The following is a 21,238-nucleotide window of genomic DNA, read 5'->3' as shown; positions in this document are numbered from 1 at the left end:
AGAAAGAAAGAAAGAAAGAAAGAAAGAAAGAAAGAAAGAAGAAAGAAAGAAAGAAAGAAAGAAAGAAAGAAAGAAAGAAAGAAAGAAAGAAAGAAAGAAAGAGAAAAGAAAGAAAAAAGGCAGTTGAGGTTCTGAGCTCACTCTACTGAGAGACATGGCTTCTGTAGACAGTCCACTCATATTCATGTCCTCACTCTACCACTTCCTGGCTTCATGACCTTGAGCAGATCACTTAACCTGTATGTGTGCCATTCCCTGATCTGCAAAATGGGTATAATTGTAGACCTAACTCCTAGGGGCATTATGACCATTAAATGAGTTAATGTTTGTAATTTTGTTATCAGAAACTGAATCCTATAAAGTGTTCATTATTTCTCCTGTTGTTCAACTTCTTCAAAAGACTAATTGAGAGATAAGCAGAATGATAAAACTTGAATATACTGGGGAAATTCTCAATGAATTAAAAGCCTGTGGAATCAATGCTTGCTAAACATCCTTCTACGTTTTTCTTTACAAAGTGCAATATGAAAATAGGTGGATAAAAACTCAGTGCCCTCTGACAGCTTGAAGTACAAGTCTCATAATAGTAGCACAAGAGAATGAGATATTTAATAAAGATCTTATTAAGTGCAACATATACTACATCATCACAGAAGCCTAATGCAGACAGGACTGTTAGAGAATGCTACTCACCTGATTTCCCCTACAGCACCAGAGCATTTTAATTGTAAATGGTGGGGTCCACTAAAGCCTTTAAGACATTCACATGTCAAGTAGTACCCAATTCTGATATATACACTGACAGTTCCTAGATGTGTTACCTATCATCCCCAAAAGTTTCCTCCCACCGACATTATTATTATTATTTAGTATAAAATAATATAACATCTACCCTCTTAGAAATTTTTAAGTATACAATACAATATTATTGACTGTATGTTATACAATAGTGTTATATGACATAGTGTTAATAGTGACTAAATGACTTAAGCATTTATGGGAAATGATAATATCATTAATTTCTGTAATAAGAATTGTTGATGTTTAAAATACACACATATAAATAATGAACTATGAAAGACTAATACTAAGTAGAAGTCGCTAAAATCATGAACCCCAAAATCATGAGACTATCTTAAGTTCAAAGTCAGCCTCCATCCATTACTGAATGTGAACTTGAACAACTTATATAATATCTCAACCTCTGTTTACTTAGTCATAAAATAACAAAACTTATAGCACCAACGTCAGTCACTCAGTCAGATACTTGACAAAATTTATGGAATAACTGCTATGCATGTGCCAGTCGCTGTTGGGGCTGAGTATACAGCAAGCACACAACAAACAAACAGGCCTAACCCACTGCTCTCCTGAGCTTTTATTCTACATGTGATAAGTAAACACTTAGTATAAATTCTGGTGCACATTCAGTTTTCATACAGTGCTAGATATCATTACTGTTAACTGATGAGGAAGAGGAGGAAGATTTCAGACACCAGTGCCTCACTGTGGAGTTTGGTAATAACACTGAACTTAAGTATCTTGGAAATATTTCTGGTCCGTGGCCCTTAACTTGTGTTCCCAATCTTGATCTTCCACACAGAGTGATCTGAGTTGTGATTTGCCGGTCTTGATCGGGGGTCTTTATTACTATGACCCAGTCTTTGCTGATATACTTATTCAGTGACTAATTCAATAATAAGTATTGATTGATTGTTATGAAAACATTCTCATCTATATATGCTGGGTATATTTCTGTTCACTTAAAGACCATTTAATGGATGGGGATTCCTGGGTGGCTTGGTTGGGTAAGTGATTGACTCTTGGTTTTGGCTCAGGTCATGATCTCAGGGTCCTCTGTGCTCAGCATGGAGTCTGCTTCCCCTTTCCCTCTCCATCTGCCCCTCCCTCCATTTATGCACTCTCTCTCTCTCTCTCAAATAAATAAATATATATTTTTAAAAAGACCATTTCGTGGATGAGGTAAAAAATTCCATTAAAAATGGAATATCTGTGCTTGATCAAAATTTGTCCGGAATGATTACAAGAAAACTCATTTATAGATAAGAGATACTTAAAAAAAAAAAAGAATCATTGTTAGAAAAGGTTTATATGAGCAAAGAAACCAGAGACTGTGATGAGTAGGATCAGACCATACAAAGTGAAAGTAAACATTACAGGTGGTTTGGAGGAGGCCCCAAATTAGAAGGGATCAGAAGGAGTCTGGAAAAACACTTTCAAAACTGAAAAACACTTTCAAAACTGATTAACTACCAATGAGGTTGTGTTTATATTTTTTCCTTAACTTCTACAAATAACTCCCTCACAAAAGTCATTTTGGAAACTTATCTTTCAAAGTCCTTAAAGACATCAATGATTTTAGTTATCTTACTTAAAGAGGGTAATTTATCATATAGTCAAGTGTGCACGTGTCTGCCAGGAAAGCTTCAAGTCAACATATATCATACTCAGTAGCTTCAAGGATTTGGTTTGCCTTCTTATGTGTGTTTGAATATAGAATTCATTTCAATATGACATTTTTTACCTCTCATCATATTTTTCTTCTAATTAAGTTCTATAAATGTATCCTGAGCCACATTTGAGCTGTAATAAATTCCTTTCCTGAATTGGCCTTCTGAAAGTCACAAACCAACATTGTGATAAATTACAAAATGACTAATTTCCCTTTTGTGTTTATTCTGAGCAGCAGAATGCTAGAGAAAAATGAAGCAGTATTTCACTAGAAAGAAGGTCCTGCTTGTAGTGATTACATGCCTGTAAATTGAATATTTCCAACAGTGACTGACCCCAGCAGATTTCCAAAACCGTAGAGGTCTAATGCAAGGACATAATTTTGCAGCCCCAAATTTTGGGATTTAATGGTATTACTGGAAGGGATCCATAATGGGGAAAATTTTGCTCTCATGTAAGACCTGGAGTCAACGATGTAGGTGTGGACTGAGACCATGATGTCATTGGGAAATTGATTTCCTAAATTCTGTATAGCAGAAGAAAGGAACAAGGCCATTCATAGAATGGACAGCAGGAGAAATTAATGTGTAATTTTTATTTTTTAAGTTATTTGTTTTACTTCACTATATAGGCAAGTAAATGCATTATGTCTTTGATATGAGATGGTTATGTTGAAATTGAACAATTTGTTGGTAATATATAGGCTGGTATTTTAATAGGTGCTTAACATTGGGCACATTTGTTCCTATTACATTGTAAAGCATAGATGAAACTCTATATAAATAAGATTAAAGCATTGCCATAGATAAAATATAAGGCATTAACCTTGTAGACTCTTGATTTTAGAATGGTTTAATTCCAATATTGAAATAGCCACAATGATCATAGCCCAGTTCAAATAATACTGCTTAATGTGTTAATCATTAATTTTACATACTTCTTCTCATTTCCCTCTATGCCTTTATAGAGTGGGAATTGCCTTATGCATCCTGAATTCGTTACCGTAATTTGTGTACTGTGCATTGACTGAAGCCAATTTAAGTGGCAAAATTAGCTTAGAATTTGAGCTTCTTCACTTTGTGTAGATAGTGGGCCATGGAGTTAATGTTTCATTTATAGTATTTGTTATAGAGCTATGATAATGTGGTTATGATTCATGATCTTTTCCTGGATAATGCCTGATTTAAGATACACTGTAGTCTGAAAAGTATCTTGATTTTCTATAATAAGCATGGCTACTGGTCCAAATATCCTAACACCAAATTATCACTGACATAAATTTTCCTCTGTAAAAAGAAAATCAGAATTATTGTTTTCAAATCAGGATTAAGATATTCACCTAAATGAATCATCTTATTTTGCAAATGAGGAATCTGAGATCCAGTGACGTTTGTTGGATTGATGGTGATCAGAAACCTGTAAGCATTAGAGCTATAGCCAGGACATAGAACTTGGCTCTTCTGATTCCCGAGCCAACACTCAGCGAGCGGTCCTGCCTTGCTGAGACGGGATAACCCCTGTCATTTCATTTATTCGAAATGTGGAACCATTTGCTCTTATCTCTCCATAGCACTCTTTTCTTGTCTCTCCCTCTGCAGCATCATCATGCACCCCCGTAAAGACATCCTAGTCACCTGTGGGGAGGACCGCCTCTGGAAGTTGGTGGGGCTCCCCAAAGGCAACGTGCTTCTCACAGGATTCGGCCACACTGACTGGCTTTCCAAGTGCTGCTTCCATCCCAGGTCGGTACACACAACTCCCTGAACCTGCCTACTCTTTCCAGGAATACACTTATTTACTCTGTTTTGTCACTCTACTGTTTTTTTTTTTTTTAACCACTCTATTGAAGTATGAATGACATACAAAAAATTGTGCAAAGTTAATGCATGAAACTTGGTAAGTTTGAAAATAAGTATACATCCTTAAACCACCACTATAATCTATGCCATAAACATACCCAAAAGTTTCCTCCCACCCACATTATTATTATTATTTATTATAAAATACTTAATATAACATCTACCCTCTTAGAAATTTTTAAGTATACAATACAATATTATTGACTGTATGTTATACAGTAGATCTCTAGGACTTAGTCATCTTGTATAAATGAAACTTTATACTTTGCTGGCTTTGATGACACTTTTCTCTCTGGAACCCCACACCCTCCACTGAATTTTGAGACACGTAGATAAATGCTTTTTTTTGGCTTTCATTATATTGACTTTAGATTGAATGCTTTTGATATTTGGAACATTTGGAACACATTTAACAAAAGTAGTAAGTATCCCAGGACAAGCACTATTAATGTTCCTTGCACACACAAGCTCTGACAAGGCACATGGACTTCTAGTCAAGAATACATGCCAGTGTTTGCTTTGCTTCTGTTAATCTTGCAGCTTTTCCTCTTAGAATTAAGTTATCTACCAAAAAGAATCAGAAGGCAGTGATCAATTTCTTTAAAAAATTTAATGACACTCAAGATATTAAAGATAACAAAGCAAAAGTGAAAGCATCGAACCCTGTAATTGCAGAATTCACTATATTTTGGTACCCAGAGGCCAAGGGCACAGAAGTAAAGACATTGTTAAACACATAGATAATGTTATTTCTAGTGGCAGAAAGCTCTGCCCACACTTGTTCCTGGGGGCAACTCCTACCCGCAATCCTGACTGTATTCTCTTGCTCATCGTTCATTTAACATTTGTAAATACTCTTGCATCTGGCTCTAACACTCTCTGGTCTAGGTACTCTTGGAGACTCAGTTCTTGGTACAATTTCTAAACCATTCCATTGGGAAATTTTGTTCTTAGGAGGATTCTATTGATTTATTTTCAAATTTTCAAAATTTTCAATTTTGTTTTCACAAAATTCCCTTTCTTTTTAAACTTTGTCTTATCAAATGCCAATGAAATTAGATTTAAATAAAAATAAACTAAATTGTTCAGAAATTTGTGAGTTAATGAGAAAAGTGAGCTGATTTATTTTAATTTTTGAAATGCTCCTCAAAGTGTAATTTATTTTTGGTACTAGGTGTGTGAACCTAATTTTTAAACATTTCATATCTGGTATATAGATAAACAGATTCACACCACTCCTCACCCCTTAGGAACATAAAGCCCGTCTTGGCTAGCAGAGACAACGCAATTAGTAGTATAGTCTATCACTTTTGTAGCTGCTGGGCATGCTAATCAGATTTCCATAATACCCTGTTACCATGGCAGCCAGTGACTCAGAGATTTTCTCATTAGTGCTTGACCAGCACAAGGTCCTTTTAATAGATCTTCCTGTTTTCCCACTCAATTACTGAAATTAAAATGAGGTGAAATACATCATTATTCACTCATAATATGAATTTACATTCAGTACTTTCTTTGGCAGAATTGTAGTAAAATGCAGCTACACTCTTTTTTTTTTCTAGTACATAGGGTAAAAATAATGAGAAACAAATATATTTAACCTTAAATGTTTTGAAGTGAGAGATACTGAATAGCCAGTGTTCTTTTTGTAGAATTAATGAAAAATAATAAGTGATTATTAGAAACAACAAGAAAACAATCTCTTTTATATTTGGGATAGAAATCAATTCATAAAAAGTTTATATTTGAAACCTCAAAAAATTTATAATGTGAATTAACACTGATGCCCATATGCACATAATATATGTATAATACATTTATTTAGTATATATATATAATGTTTATGTTTTAAAATTTGTTGAAATTTATACTTTCTGAAATTTAAATTTGTGACATTTGATTTTTCTTATGGTTTAGGTAATTTGATCAGTAAAAAATAGTTTATTGTTGAAGGTAATTTTTTTCTATTTCTCTATATACTCATCTATAATTAAAAATTAAACACAAAATAAATTTGATTCAAATAGGATACTTCAATATTTAGTTGGATCTTTGACTAGTGAATGCAATTATAGTCTTTCTCAGACCCCATCTGTGTGATCAGCTTGATTCTGCTCCCTTGGAAGAGGCTCAGAGTGGACACACTATATACTGACACATACCTGTGTCTTCACATAGGATAAGAAACTTGTACATTTTAATTTTTAATTGTAGTTGTTCCTAGCTGCAACTAGGAAATGTAACTTAATGTAACTTCTGGTTGGATGTCTTCCTGATTACTATGACATTCAATGCAGTGTCTCTTCTTCCACAGTGACATAACCCAAATTTCTTTTGGGGGTCAGTCCTCTGTGATATGACAGTGGTATACCCTGACTTACCCAAATTAGTCTTTGTTGTCCTATTTCCTTTGCCATAGTAGACCTCTTCAATGCATAAACGATAAAGGCAACAGTCATAGTAATGTTAATATCAGGCAAAGAAGGATTGACAGATGAAAAAAATAAAATGAGAAGATGACTTCTCACTTGAGGATTTAGATAATATGATGCGGAAATATATAAAACAAAAGATCTGGTAAATAAGGGAAGATTCTGACAAAACTATAGTCATCAGAGTCAAAGATTATCTCAGTTTTTAATCTGTCAAGTAAACAAAATTACAATGAAACTAGAGGAACTAATGAAATAGTAAGTGTATTTAGTAGTATATGTTGAACTTTATACTTTATGAAGAGAAAATATAGATTCTTTGAAATCATTTATTGTTGGTTTTTTTTAACCATATAAATCTTACACCAAAAATTTAGTGTAAATAAGTTCTTCAGAATAGATATTATACAATCTGTAATTTGTGAGCAAGATTTAATAAAAAGAGAAAATCAATAACTAAAATAAAATAAAACTTGCATTATTAAAAAGTAAATAAATGAATATTGTGTCACAGAGGGACTGTAAACTGTTACTACCTAGTTGGTAAACAATCACTACCACAATACTTACCAAATGTATGAGATGTAACCAAAGCTGTAGTCAGAGTAAAATTCATAGCTTTCAATGCTTTAGTATTAAACACACACCAAAAAAAGAGAAAATAAATGAATTATATATTCAAATTAAAAAATACAACTGGTCAACAAAATGTAGAAGAGCAAAAGAATGAATAAATGAAAAATAGAAATTAAATTAGAATAAAAAGAGTGAATATGTATTAATCTAAAAGGTTTTTTGAGAAAAAATGGTAAAATAAGAAACTATAATAATATAAGTAGATACCTCAAAAAAACTACTGGAAAAAAAGAAGTGAGGAGACAGAAATATAAACCTTAGTGATTTGGGAGGAGTTAAAGCCACAGAGATAAAATATAGGTACATTTTGTATATATATACACACACACACACACACACACACACACACACACACACACGTTTGGAACTTTTGATAAAATAATGATTTCTATAAAAGTAAACATTACCAACACTGAATCAATGGAATGTTAACCCAGAATAGATTAATAACAATGGAAAAAAAAAGGAGTTCTGGAATTTCTACCTTGCATTCCCATGTTGAGCAGTTCTATTTGTTGAGTTTTTAAAACTTTAAAAAAAATCAATTTTTAGGTTCAAGGAATTCTTTGTAGGCAAGGAAAATAAGGAAATTTTATTGCTGGTTTTAAAAATATAGCAAATACATAACTCTAAACTGAACAAATGCAGTCCCCCCCATAACTATAGGCCCATTTCACGATTATAGACGCAAAACTTTTAAAGAGAAAGTAGAAAATGGAATTCAGTCATATGTTTAAAAAAAGCAATATATAATGACCAAATAAGATTTATATTTGAAAAGTGTGGAAAACATAAATGATTCAACTCAGGACATTTTAGTATGTTATAATAGTAGATAAATATTGAAAAGTACTTTTAAATGGTTGGATAAAAATCTAGCATCTGTACTTAAGGCACACATGTTTGCAAATAGTGTTAAGCCTCATGTGTTGGAATTGGCAAGGAGAATAGATTTTGGAACAGCTGGGAAACGAAGAAAATATGGTGGGTGAATGTAGAATCTGGATGCCATGGAGTTAGATAGATCAAAAGAGGAATGGATGCTTACAGGTAATAGGGCAAAGTGGGGAACATAAAAGCAAACAGTCAAAAATACCTAAAATACCTGGGCGCCTGGGTGGCTCAGTTGGTTAAGCGACTGTCTTCAGCTCAGGTCATGATCAAGTCCCGCATCGGGCTCCCAGCTCAGCAGGGAGTCTGCTTCTCCCTCTCACCCTCCCCCCTCTCATGTGCTCTCTCTCTCTCTCATTCTCTCTCTTTCAAATAAATAAATATTTAAAAAAAAATACCTGAAATCAACATAGGAACAAGTCCTGTCGAGGCTCTCATGTATCTGTGCAAGCTTAGTTACTTGTTGTTTATTCTCAATAAATTTTAGCCACATATTTTTCTTTCCTTTAATGATAATGATTATTTTTTATTACAACAGTTTGAACACTGGCATTTTCTAACATATTTGTAACTCACAAAAGAAAATGTATGTGGAAAACTTTTAATTATAAGCATTGGGCCAATATTATACAGACTATACAACTGATGGCATTTAAAAACTTTTGTCACAAAGGGCCAGTCTCCCAAAGGCTGTATTGTTTCAAAATAATACTATATACACACTGGTCATTACCATTAGTTGTTTACAGTAGAATTGATTTTGTTTGTATCTAAGTTTCTTAGTTCCTTAGCAGGATTTGTGTATCAAGACAATTTTTAGGAATGACATAGGTAACTAATCACTGTAGCACTGGCTATTATTACATATTTACCACTAGATGGCAATCATACATTGGTAAGGTAAAGCACCCTTTGCAATTACAGGGTAGACTAAAGAACTAGCTGTGAAAGAGATTCATCAGTTACTGAAAATGGTGAATGAGTGGAACAATGCAGAGGATGTGTGTTGGTATTGCACCGTTGAAAGAGTGAAATGTACAGTGCCACAAAGTAGAAACTAAGCATACTTCAGTGCAGGGTAGACGTCCTACTCTAAATCACTGACACATGGAATCAGCTTCAGGTTGCCCATGTTAGAATCCCAGTTTCACCTTTGCTAGTCCTGTCAGTTTTCTCTGTGAAATGGGCATAGTAATAATACCTACTTTGTAGGTTGATGATGAAGGCTAAATGGTATAGTATGTTAAAAACACAAATACTATTGCCTGGTGCATATATGCTCAATAAATATTACCTATTATTATTTGTTATTCATTTATTTCATGTATTTTGAGAACTTAGAGATAACTCAAAACTTTTTATAAAGCTGGTAGCCTTAAACACAATGGGATGAGAAAGGAAGAGTATGCTGTGATGTCTGGGTCTCACCAAGCCCCATTAGAAAAACACTATCAAATCATATTTCATTATGTCTGAAGTTCTTGCCAAGTTAAACATCAAAACATTTATAAATTTAAAAATAAACATACTGTGAAAAGATGTATGTATATCTACTCTTAGCTCTTAGAAAACTAAATGTTTTTTAAAATATACCAATAAACTTACCATATTTTGTTTTTAAAGAAGAGAGAAAGAATTCTGCATATTTCATAGGTTTTTTAGGTTTCAGATTATGTTTTAGGATGAAAATATCTTTTGACTAGAAACACCAAAAACAAAAGCTTTTTAAAGTAGCTTTTTTTTTTTAGTTTGTTTTTTGACGAATGTAAAGCATATAGTGTTTGACCTATATCCACAGGCATCTTTTTATTATTGTTGGTCCATCTAGACTAGCTTTGGGCAATTGAAACACAGAATTGCATATCAGTCTCCAGGTTAATATTAATAGATCAATAAAATACACACTATGCTACCTTAATAATATACTATTTACTCTTTTCCCAAACCAGGGAACTATACCAATGACAGGTAGTTTTGAGGCAAATACAATGTCCAGTTATCTGATGCTTACATTTTCTTTTGTATGCTCAGAGCTTATTACGTGAAACAGCATGTATCTTCCCAAATATCTCTATAAAATGAAAGTATTTGGGATTAGTGGTTTAAACAATTTCAGAGTGCTGCATTTTTTTTCCTGAGTTCATTGCCTGAGGCAGAAATAGACCTGAAAGCATCCTGTTAAACATAACTTCTACCCTTATAAGCTGATTTGTGAATTGTGAATAAATAGGCCTCTACAAAATCCCTCATACTCTCTCTTCCCTGTACAAGCTATTTATTTGTGTATTTATATGGTGCCTAAAACCATAGTGTGAAAGTTCCTTGACAAGTATATCATTTAGTTATTAAAAAAAAAACAGAAGCATGAATAACCTTTTTTATTTGCTGGAAACATGGAGTCAAGAGTTCAAATTTCAAAGCATAATGAAGAAGTCAATGTACAATTTCCGTAAGATTGTAGCGTCCTGCTTCTTCCTGAGCTTTAGAGGTAGATACTTTGATCATCTGGAAACCTCAGTAGATTTTTATCAAGATGATTTTGAGATATACCTGTTAAATGATAATGGTTGGTCTACTTTATATTCTTTGATGAGGTATATATTATGCTTTCCTTCTTAATATAGTAAGTCATCTTTGTATGAAGGAGATAGGCTTTAGAAGTAATAGCACACTTATTTAATTTTAAACTAATATGTGATCACCATAGAGAGAAGTGTTAAGAAAATAAAAATTTGGTGAAAACCTGACATTTAAAGTAACATGGAAAGTTTGAAAATCACATTTCCTCCTCTCCAGGGTTTGTCATAGTTGCTGTTTGTTGTTATTTGTGTTTCTTAGTGTCTTTCCTGAAATAATTCAATAAAGTGTATATTCTTTGTTGTGTATGGCCACAGAAGTCTGCTTATCTAGATAATGATGGGAAAGGTCCTGGTTAAATGCCTTGAATCAATAAGTCATCCAGTCTTTGGCAAGGGTCTCTGTATGCATGTTGGGACACATCCTCAACACTGTTGGAGTTTACAGAATGCCTTAGCCTTTGCTTCCCACTTGCACAAGTCCTCAAGGTCAGCCAGAGGTGAGAGATTAGATTCTCCTCAAGTCTTTTCTAGGTTCTGATGCATCTCTCCAAATGCATGTGTCCTTTGATATTCCTAGGAATATGGCAATATTTCAAAGTGCCTATGGACATTTAATTCTTCTGCTTTTCTGTTTAAGAATTTTGGTCAACCTCTTATTTGACTAACTTTTACTGCTGCCTCTGGCAGCTGCAATATTAAACACATACTGCTAATTGTTTGTTATAAATGCCCTGGCAAATAATCTATTCATACAGAGTAAGTTCTGATTCAGGTCAAATAAAAACAAGCTCTGCATAGAGGTATTTCCAGGGGGCTTCCAGAAAGTACAAATAATGGCATTTATCTGAGAATGGGGCTTTGTGATCTCCAAACTTGTTCTGCACCTCTAGTTGCTAGAACCATGGCTGATTTCGTAGCCACCGTGATTGTGAGGCAGTTGATTTTCAAAGCTACTGCAGAGCTGGGGAGAGAAGAATGGGAATGGGGCAATTTTTCTCCAATAAATATTCTTTGGATGGGTACAGGCCTTTGGTTAAATTCTAAAAAAAAAAAAAAAAAAAAAGATTGTAGCAATTTTTGCCAGTGTTCTCTCTGCTTTTATGGAGGAGGACATTTTTAAAGATTCTTATTCTGCCATTCTAGAAGTGCTTCCCCTTATGACTGGGCTTTGAGTGAAATTTATTCTCATGGTAATATTCAGAGAAAATTTGATATTTTACAGGTTCATGACAAATGAAGAATATTAGGCTTGGGGTTCTTTTGATAAGATGATCTCATTAATAATGAATGGTATGTGTGCATGTATGTATGTGTATGTTTGTGACACTGGAAGGAACCCATTTTTTTTGATACTTTGATTTCAGTCCAATAAAACTTATTTCAGAATTCCAGAGTTAGAAAATAATACATTTGTGTTATTTTTTGCCACTAACTTTGAGGTAATATGTTATAGCACAGATAACAAGAAAACTAATACACAGGTCTTGCACTAGTATTGTTAAATTGATTCCTAAGTATTTTATTCATTTTGATGCTATTGTAAATAAAATTGCTTTCTTAATCTTCAGATTGTTAAGTGCTAAGGTCTAAAAATGCAGTTGATTTTAGTGTATTCATCTTCTATCAATATGCAACCTCATTTATTAGTTTTAAAATTTTGGTAGAATTCTTTGCGTTTTCTATACGTGTTATCTTCACATATTACCTGCAAAGATAATTTTCCTTTTCCAATATGGATGCCTTTTATTTATTTATTTTTCTTATCTAATTGTTCAGCTAAAACCTCCAGAACAATATGGAATAGACATGGCAAGAGCAGAGGTCCTTGTCTTATTGCTGATCTTAGGGGGAAATTGTTCTTTTACCATTAAATGTGATGTTAACTGTGGATCTTCTGTGGATGCATTGATCAGATTTAGGGCATTCCCTTTTATTCTCAATTCTGTAAGTGTGTTTATCATGAGAGGGTATTGGGTTTTATTAAATAACTTTTCTGCAACTATTGAAATGGTCATGTAGTCTTTATCTGACTTTTTTATCGACTGATTTTTGTTTGCTGAACCACTTTACATTCCTTGAAAAAATGCTATTTGGTCATGATATGTAACCCTTTCACACCTTGCTGGATTCAGTTTGCTAGTATTTTGTTGAAGATATTTGCATCTACATTCATAAGAGAGAGATATAGGTTATAGTTTTCTCATGATGTCTTTGGTTTGGAAATCAGAACAATATTGGCCTCACAGAATAAGTTGGGAAATGTTCCCTCTCCCTGTGTTTTTTGGAAGAGTTTGTGAAGGATTGGTATTAATTCTTTAAAGATTTGGCAAAATTTGCCAGTGAAGCCAGCTGGTCCTGAGCTTTTCTTTGTGGAAGGGTTTTGAACACTAATTCGATTTGAGGAATTTGTCCATTTCATCTAGGTTATTGAATTTGTGCCACATTGTTGCCATATTTATTGCCATGTTGGTCATAGTTTCCCAAATAATCTTTTTAACTCTGTAATTTTGGTAGTAATGCCCTTTCTTTCATTCTTGATTGTAATAATTGGATTCTTCTCTCCTTTTTGTTGATCAGTCTAACTAAAGATTTGTCAATTTTGTTGCTCTTCTCAAAGAACCAACTTTTATTGTTGATTTCCTATATATTTTTCTCTATTTCATCTATTTCCACTCTAATATTTATTCTTTCCTTCTGCTCTCTTTGGATTTCTTTTGTTCCTTTTCACTTTCTTAATGTGGAAGGTTAGGTATCATTTGAGATCTTTATTCTTTTATAATGTACTATTTATATTTATGAATTACCTTCTAAGCAATGCTATGGGGAGCATTTCATAAGTTTTAGTATGTTATGTTTTTGTTTTCATTCATAGAAAAGTATTTTCTCATTTTTCTTATAAAATTTCCTCTTTGAGCCATTGGCCCATCAGTAGTATGCTATTTGATTTCCACCTATTTGTGAATTTCCCAAATTTCCTTCTGTCATTGTTTTCTATTTTAATTCTATTGTAGTTAAAGAACATACTTTGTATGATTTAATTCCTTTAAATTTACTGAGGCTTTTTAAATTCACTAACATGTTATCCTGAAGAATGTTTGATGTGCATATGGGAAGAATGTATATTCTGATTTTGTTGAGTAGAGTCTTTGATAGATGTCTGTTAGGTCTAATGGGTTTACAATGTAAAGTTTTATATTCCTCTGTTGCTCTTCTAATTATTCTATCATTAAAATTAAGGAATTGAAGTCCCCAAATGTTATTGTTGAATTGTCTATTTCTTCCATTAACGCTGTCACTTTTGCTTCGTGTATTTTGGGTCTTGTATTAGTTTTTTTATTGTTGCTGCAACAAATTACCACAAACATAAAAATTCAACAAACGTAACAAAAACAACACAAGTTTATCATATAGCTCTGGAGATCAGAAGTCGGAAATGGGAAAAAAAAAAAAAGAAGTCAGAAATGGGTCTCACTGGACTTTCCTGGATTATAAAATGCTGCAGCCACATTGGAAAAACAGTGTGGTGCTTCTTTAAAATGTTAAATGTACAATTACCATATGACCAAGCACTTCCACTCATAGGTTTATACCCAAGAAAATTAAAAGCATATGTCCACACAAAAACTTCTATGCAAATGTTTATATAGCAGCATTATTCATGATAACCAAAAAACGGAAATAATCCAAATGTCCATCAACTGATGAACAGATAAAGAAAATGTGTTATATCCAGACAGTGGAATATTTTTTCAGCAATAAAAAGCTATGACATACTGATACATGCTGCAACATGAATGACTGTTGAAAACATTATGGTAAGTGCTTACCAGGAACTGGGAAGAAGAAGAAATGAGGAGTAAACTAATGGATTTCCTTTGGGGTGTGATAGAAATATTCTCAGATGAGGACACCTGGGTGGCTCAGTTGGCTAAGCGCCTGCCTCCGGGGCTCAGGTCATGACCCCAGGGTTCTGGGATCAAGCCCCACAAAGGGGTTTCCTGCTCAGTGGGGAGTCTGCTTCTCCCCCTGCCTCTGCCCCGCTCCACTGCTTGTGCTCTCTCTCGCTCACTCTCTCTTGAATAAATAAATAAAATCTTTTAAAAAAATTCTCAGATGAAATAGTGGTGATGGTTATACAATTCTGTAAATATAATTCAAACCATTGAATTTACCCTATAAATTGGTGAATTTTATGATATATGAATTATATCTCAATAAAGTTCTATTTTAATAAAAAAAATTGTAGGTATATGTACAAATGACATTTATCAAAACCCTGACCTGGTGGTATGATAGGCAGATATAGAGTCACTTTTATTAAATTTTAAAGGGCTTAACATATATCCTTCTTATAAAAGTTAATCATTTCTACTTAAAAATATTTTAATAAAAGTAATGCTACACATTTGGTAATTTTAAATTGATAGTTAATATTTTGAACATCATTCCAGACATAGAAGAAAAATGAAATAATTTTTGTGTACAATCCTCACCCAAACGGATGTCCAGTTTAATCTCTGCAATAAATACATACACACACACACACACACACACACACACACACACACACACACGTTCTACCTTATGTATAAACTACACTAGATATAGAACTACAGGTATATTAAATTAGAACATATATGTAATATTCTATTTGTACTAATTCATACTCCCTTCAATAGTATGTGAGTACCTATTCTTGCAAAGTCTGAATTTTAATTTTTTTTCACACTCTTGGATGTATAGTGAGTATGTTATTATCACTAAAAACTGAAATTATTAGTAAAACTAATCTTTTCTTGTAGATTAGCTGTTTGCATTTCTTCTTTTGTGAATAACTTCCTTAACATTTTTTTATTTTTAAAAATTCTGTTTCTTTATAAGAACCCTTTACTTGTTAAATATAACCATTTTATGTTAGAAATACATAAAATCTCCCACACTTAATTTTCAAATAAATTTTTGCTTATGATGTTTTTGTTTGATAAATATCTTTCTCTATGGTTTGTTGTTCTTGTTTGATATTAAATCTTTCCAAAAGTTTATGTAGCATTATTTACCAATCCCGTTATTCTTATGGCTCTGTCTTTGCCCTAATGCATGTAAAAGCCTTCACCTTACCATTTATTCTCCTGTTTAATGATTCTTGCTTTCTTAAATTTCACTATTTAAACTACTTATTTTATTCTTAATGTAACAAAGGGACATAACTATTTTTCTTTCCACTAAGAAACAACATGAGCTGTAGGTTTGAATCAAACTTCTTTTTTATTATTAATCTTTATGGCAGAGACTTCTTTTGATATCAGATGCTTAAACAACTCTATGGTCCATTGATGATATTGTTTATTGGTGGTATCATTATGCCAATTTTCAAGATATTCTTTTTTTTTCACATCTTTGTGATTATTGGATTTTCTTCAAGCTTTGACCCATAGTACTTCTTAATTCAATGACTCATTTTGTTGTTTTGGAAGTAGGCTCCATGCCTGTGGCACTCCAGCATGGGGCTTGAACACACAACCCTGAGCTCAAGACTTGAGCTGAGATCAAGAATCGGATGCTTAACTGACTGAGCCACCCAGGTGCCCCAATTCAATGACTCTTAATAAATAAAATTTTTTACATTTTTAATGAAAAATGTAGACTCTAATCTTTGTGTCTAATTCAAGGCATTTTTATTCATATTTTAATCGTTATTTCTTATGATTCATCTTTTTGTTCTTTGTTTCAGACATTGCTCCTATATTCTATTTGATTTCTTAAGTCTGTCATCTGTTTTTATCAACTTCATCTAATTTATCCCTTCACTGTTCTCTCAGGGGTGAAGTTAAAAAATATTTGTATATTTTTTTACCTTGAACTTATTTTGTTTGTAGCTCCCTTGAAGATTTTAATTTGATAATTATAATTTTCATTACTCTATGGAAGAGACCTGTAATTATGGTTCTTTTACTTGTCTGTAAACAATGAAGTACCATACATGTAACTCAGTTTAGGGTTGATCTTCATATTCTCCTGAAAGTAGCAGTGGCCTCTGCTACCTTCTTTTTTCTCCAGGTCTCTAATTTGTCTCCACATCTGTCACCTGCCACTGCCAGTGTTGGGGTCCACCCTCAAAGGGCTTTAATTGGGCCAATATGAAAATACCTCATTTCACTGCCATAGAGCTGTCATTGCATGCAATCCTGCTGTTTCTACTACACATCAAGGTTTGATTCCAATCTGACTGGTTGCATGGCAGGCAAATATTCATTTTCACATATATAATATATTTGGGTCATGGATTCATACTCAACAGGCCTGACAACACAGCAATTTACATCCACCTTTTTTCCCCCCTGACCCGGGATATAAGAGTGAGATAGCTCAAAAGTCACATTCTTGGTGCAGCCACTCTGAGCTGCACCTTGAGTCTTCAACTAGTTGCTGATGCATATTCAGGAAACTGACACTTGCCCTATCTGACCAATCTCAGAAGCTGCTACAGTCTTTCTCTTATAAACACTTCTGGATAGATGAGCCACAGATGGTATTTATCCACTTAACAGACATTTGAATACATGGAACTGATACATTCAACTTAACAATATACATATTCAACATATATAGAAATTATTTCTAGTTTCTAATTTCTTCCTTCAGTGGAGTTTATCATCCCCTATATCTCATTTTCATAAATGTCCCATCCCCTAATACATTGCATGATCCTCATTTTGGATTTTTCCTACCTTACTTTCTCTAACTTCATAGATGCTAAGTTGTTTGATGCTCAGTGGTCTTGAACATTTGGCAAATAGGATTCAGTAGTTATCTAATTGTTTTCTTCCTTTCTTGTTAGTGAATAGATTTTAGAGAGAGCTACTTTCTTTGATTCTTTATAATTGTCCCATTCTTCTGACTTTTAGCATCATTTTAAAGATCTTATGGTTTAAAGAAAAAAACAAGATGAAGAAGAAATAACTCAATGGGAAACTAGTCTAAGTATGCTGACTATCCACTTATTTTTGTATGCCCCTTCCAGAAAGAAGCCTTAAGGCTTCATGTGCTTTCTGTTTCTCTTAAACATTTGCTAAAAAAGAATGCCTACTTCTGAGATTTTATGACCCATTCAGATCTAGAGGGAGCTCCCACTGGGTATTCTACTTATAATTTAGACACTTGATCCAGAAAAACATCCCTTGCTGCAATGACCTTCTGTGTATTATGACAACTAGTCTATAAATTCCTCTCTCCCTCTGAAGAGGTATTCGTGGGGTTTTCTAGGCTTTTTTTTTTTCTAAGTACTTCTTAATGTTGTTGTTCTTTTATGGATGGGAAACTGCAAACCAGACTATTATGCGTTCTTCCAAACAATTTGGCGTGCAGTATATTTAGCAAATATTTTTTGAAATCTTGGGCGTTTGATGACATTTCCAAGTCTTCAAACTTACAGCATGTTGTTCTTAATTTTCATCCTTTCCTGGTCATTCTTATAAACTCAGGTTGGGGAAAGTTAGAAGCCTGATCCATGTCATCATCTTAACTCAGAAGCCCATATTTATTTTTAATAGATGATTAAAATTGACCTTTGAGGTCATTTTTATTCTTGAGTTTTTATATAAGCAAATTTTGCCCTGAGACTATTTTTGTAAGCAAGAAGTTTCTCAGGTCAAATAGATGCTGTCAAAATAATGACTCCAAGAACTGTTAAATGTCATTAGAAACTAACATTTTGCCTCTAGTTAAACCAAAAATCATTCAACTGTATCTAAGCTGTAAAGAAATATTAGCTTGTATGACCTAACCTTGCTGATTGATGGCCTGATTAAATTACAGAGGAAACCTTGGCAGGTTACTGCAGTCTTTAGAAAATTTTGTTGCTTCACAAATATCAGTAAAGCTCATAGTTCTCACCTCAGAAAGGCATTATAATATATATGAAAGCATTCTAATTGATAGGATCTAACACCTTGAAAGGCAACATAAGCCCTCAGGTCAAAAGTTGTCATTCTGCATCTACAACATGCTTTGATGTAAATGTGCAGTGGGACTACATCCATATGGGCAAACTGGCCCATGGCATGACTATTCTATTTATTTTCAGCTCTCTTTAAAAACTATATCAAATGCTCAGCACAATCATAGAATAACCATAGCCGTTATAAAGGCAGTGACATGACTGTAGCAGGTTTTCATACTTAAGTATTGTTACTGATAAATTGTAATGTAAGCAATATAAAAGTCTTAGTGATATATTAAATATACTTCTATTTTAATTTGGTTGGCATCCTTGTTAAAGAGACTCTATTTTTTTAAATACCATTAGGGCTTAATTCTCTTACAAGAGCCCTGATTGAGAGCCAAGGCCCAGTGAGTGGTGATAGAAGAAAACAGTGACTTATAAAGATATACAAAAGATAAATTCAGTAAGAATAGCCCCTCTTATTGCAATTGGAAAAGAGTGAGAATTTAACTTGAAAAACTAGATTTATGAGATAAAGAATATAGGTAAAGGCATACATTTGTGGAAAATTTTATAATTTTATTTGGGGTTTATTGAGTTTGAAACATCTGTGGGACATTCAGGTAGATACTTAGTGTGTGAATCTGGAATCTCGGGAGAGAGATTTTGAGCTAGTGTATGAGTTATCTACTGCCACGGTAATGTTGCATAATAAACCACCTCAAATATTTTTAGCTTACTATAAGAATTATGTATTCAATTCATAATTTTGTGGGTCAGCAATAAATATTGCTCGTATCTGGGAAGATCTCCCTCATCTGGGCTTATTCATATATCTGTTTTTAGGCCAAGTCAGCTGGATGACTCAGCTTCTGATGGTGTCAGCTGGAGTGCCTTCAAAATCTCCTACCTGTCTCACCCCCTACATATTTCTCACATTACTCCCAAGGGCTAGGCTGGGTGTGTTCTCACACAGAGGCTCAAGTGCAAGGATAAGCGAGCCTAGCTATGCCAGAAAACCAATGTGTTTGCATTCTCTTGAAGATTAAGCTTGAACTGGCACAATATTATTTCCTTCTCATTCTACTGGCCAAAGCCCAGAGTGAGAGAAGGTGGACACTAACAGAGTTACAGGGTCAAGTCTTGGATACAGGAAGAGGTAGAGAATTGAAACCAGTTTTGTATTCCATCATTTTATATGGATGAGATGACCATGCATCCTGGTTTGTTCAGAAAAGTTCCAGTTTATTCCTATTTTCCTTATAGAATTATTAATGGCACCCCTTCTTACTGTAAATATTGTTCCAATTTGAGTGACAAGTTATTTGACAGCCCCATTTTTGGGAGGGGTAGGGGTTGAATGGGGTTAGATGAACTAATTGAATCAGAATATGTGAAGTGAGTACAAGAGATTAGAGTCCATGAAGGAGGTGCCAAGAAGCAGGAAATGAGCAAAGACAGAATGGATCTGAGAAAGCCAGGAAAGAAGAGATGCGTGAAAGAGGGCTAAATTACAAGGTCAATACCACCAACTCATGAAATAAGATATGCAATCAATATGTCTCTTGCATTTAACAACTAGAAGTTTTTGTTGAACATAGTTAAGAGGTTGCAATGAATTAGAGTTCAACCTTTGTTCTTCCTCTCATACCAATTTAACGTTGGAATTTTTATTTGACACTTCTGGAGCTTAGATTTAAAACAAAAGGGACTGGACTCAGGAATGAGGTCCTTCAAGTGCTAACATTTCCAGGGGTCTGAATACTAAATACCACCTCCAGACTAAAACCAAATGTGAAAGAAGCAAGATCTATACCTTAAACATCTTCCCTATCCATCATTTTTGACACTAAATAAAAATGATTTGATGTGTATTCATTAGGAATTACTCTAATTTTATATTATTATAACTATAAATTCCTTTTTCTCCATGTATTTGATACCTTAGATTGACACAAAATTCATAAGACCTACTGTAGTTACATTAAATATTGACCAGGACATTATTTTGAAACATTTGGGAAACTGTGATATCTGAGCCTGATCTGAAATCTTATACTAAGAATATTAAACAAGATAGCTTTAAGGCTCGTCAAGATATTTTTGACAATTGTCCTAACTTTGATGAACCAACTAAGAAAATACCACAGTAGAGTTTACTTTAAAAAGCTTTGCAGATTTGACATTGTGTAAAAGTATCCAACTACAAGCAGGTGCAGACTTAATGGCGGTAAATGACATTAAATTTTTTCGAAGAACAAAACTCTCGTTTGAAATGTAGGGACATAGCTGATAATGGAATTGGCTAGCACATAAAAGGACAGAAAATCTGACTAGTATTGACTTTTTACCAAAGAAAGAAAGGGAGAGAGAGAGAGACAGAAGAAAGAAAGAGAGAGAGAGAGAGAGAGAGAGAGAGAAAGAAAG

At 33.6% G+C, this 21,238-nt stretch overlaps 1 protein-coding gene across 5 annotated transcripts in view; it reads left to right on the top strand.

Moving 5' to 3' along the window:
* SPAG16 (sperm associated antigen 16) overlaps positions 1–21,238 on the top strand; it is a 952,656-nt gene that overhangs the window by 450,790 nt on the left and 480,628 nt on the right. For all 5 annotated transcript variants that reach the window (XR_012374325.1, XM_073879053.1, XM_025892134.2 and 2 more), the window contains one exon: positions 4,071–4,214. Coding sequence is in view for 4 of the 5 variants with exons in the window: in XM_073879053.1 (XP_073735154.1) it covers positions 4,071–4,214 (144 nt within the window). In the remaining variant the exon portion in view is untranslated. The remainder of the gene's footprint in view (positions 1–4,070; positions 4,215–21,238) is intronic.

Source organism: Callorhinus ursinus, unplaced genomic scaffold, assembly GCF_003265705.2.
Source record: "Callorhinus ursinus isolate GAN/ISIS: 27379988/994484 unplaced genomic scaffold, GSC_fseal_2.0 scaffold2, whole genome shotgun sequence".
Taxonomy (NCBI): Eukaryota; Metazoa; Chordata; class Mammalia; order Carnivora; family Otariidae; genus Callorhinus; species Callorhinus ursinus.
The sequence above is the reverse complement of the archived record's forward strand: the minus strand, read 5'-3'. Positions and strand labels throughout refer to the sequence as shown.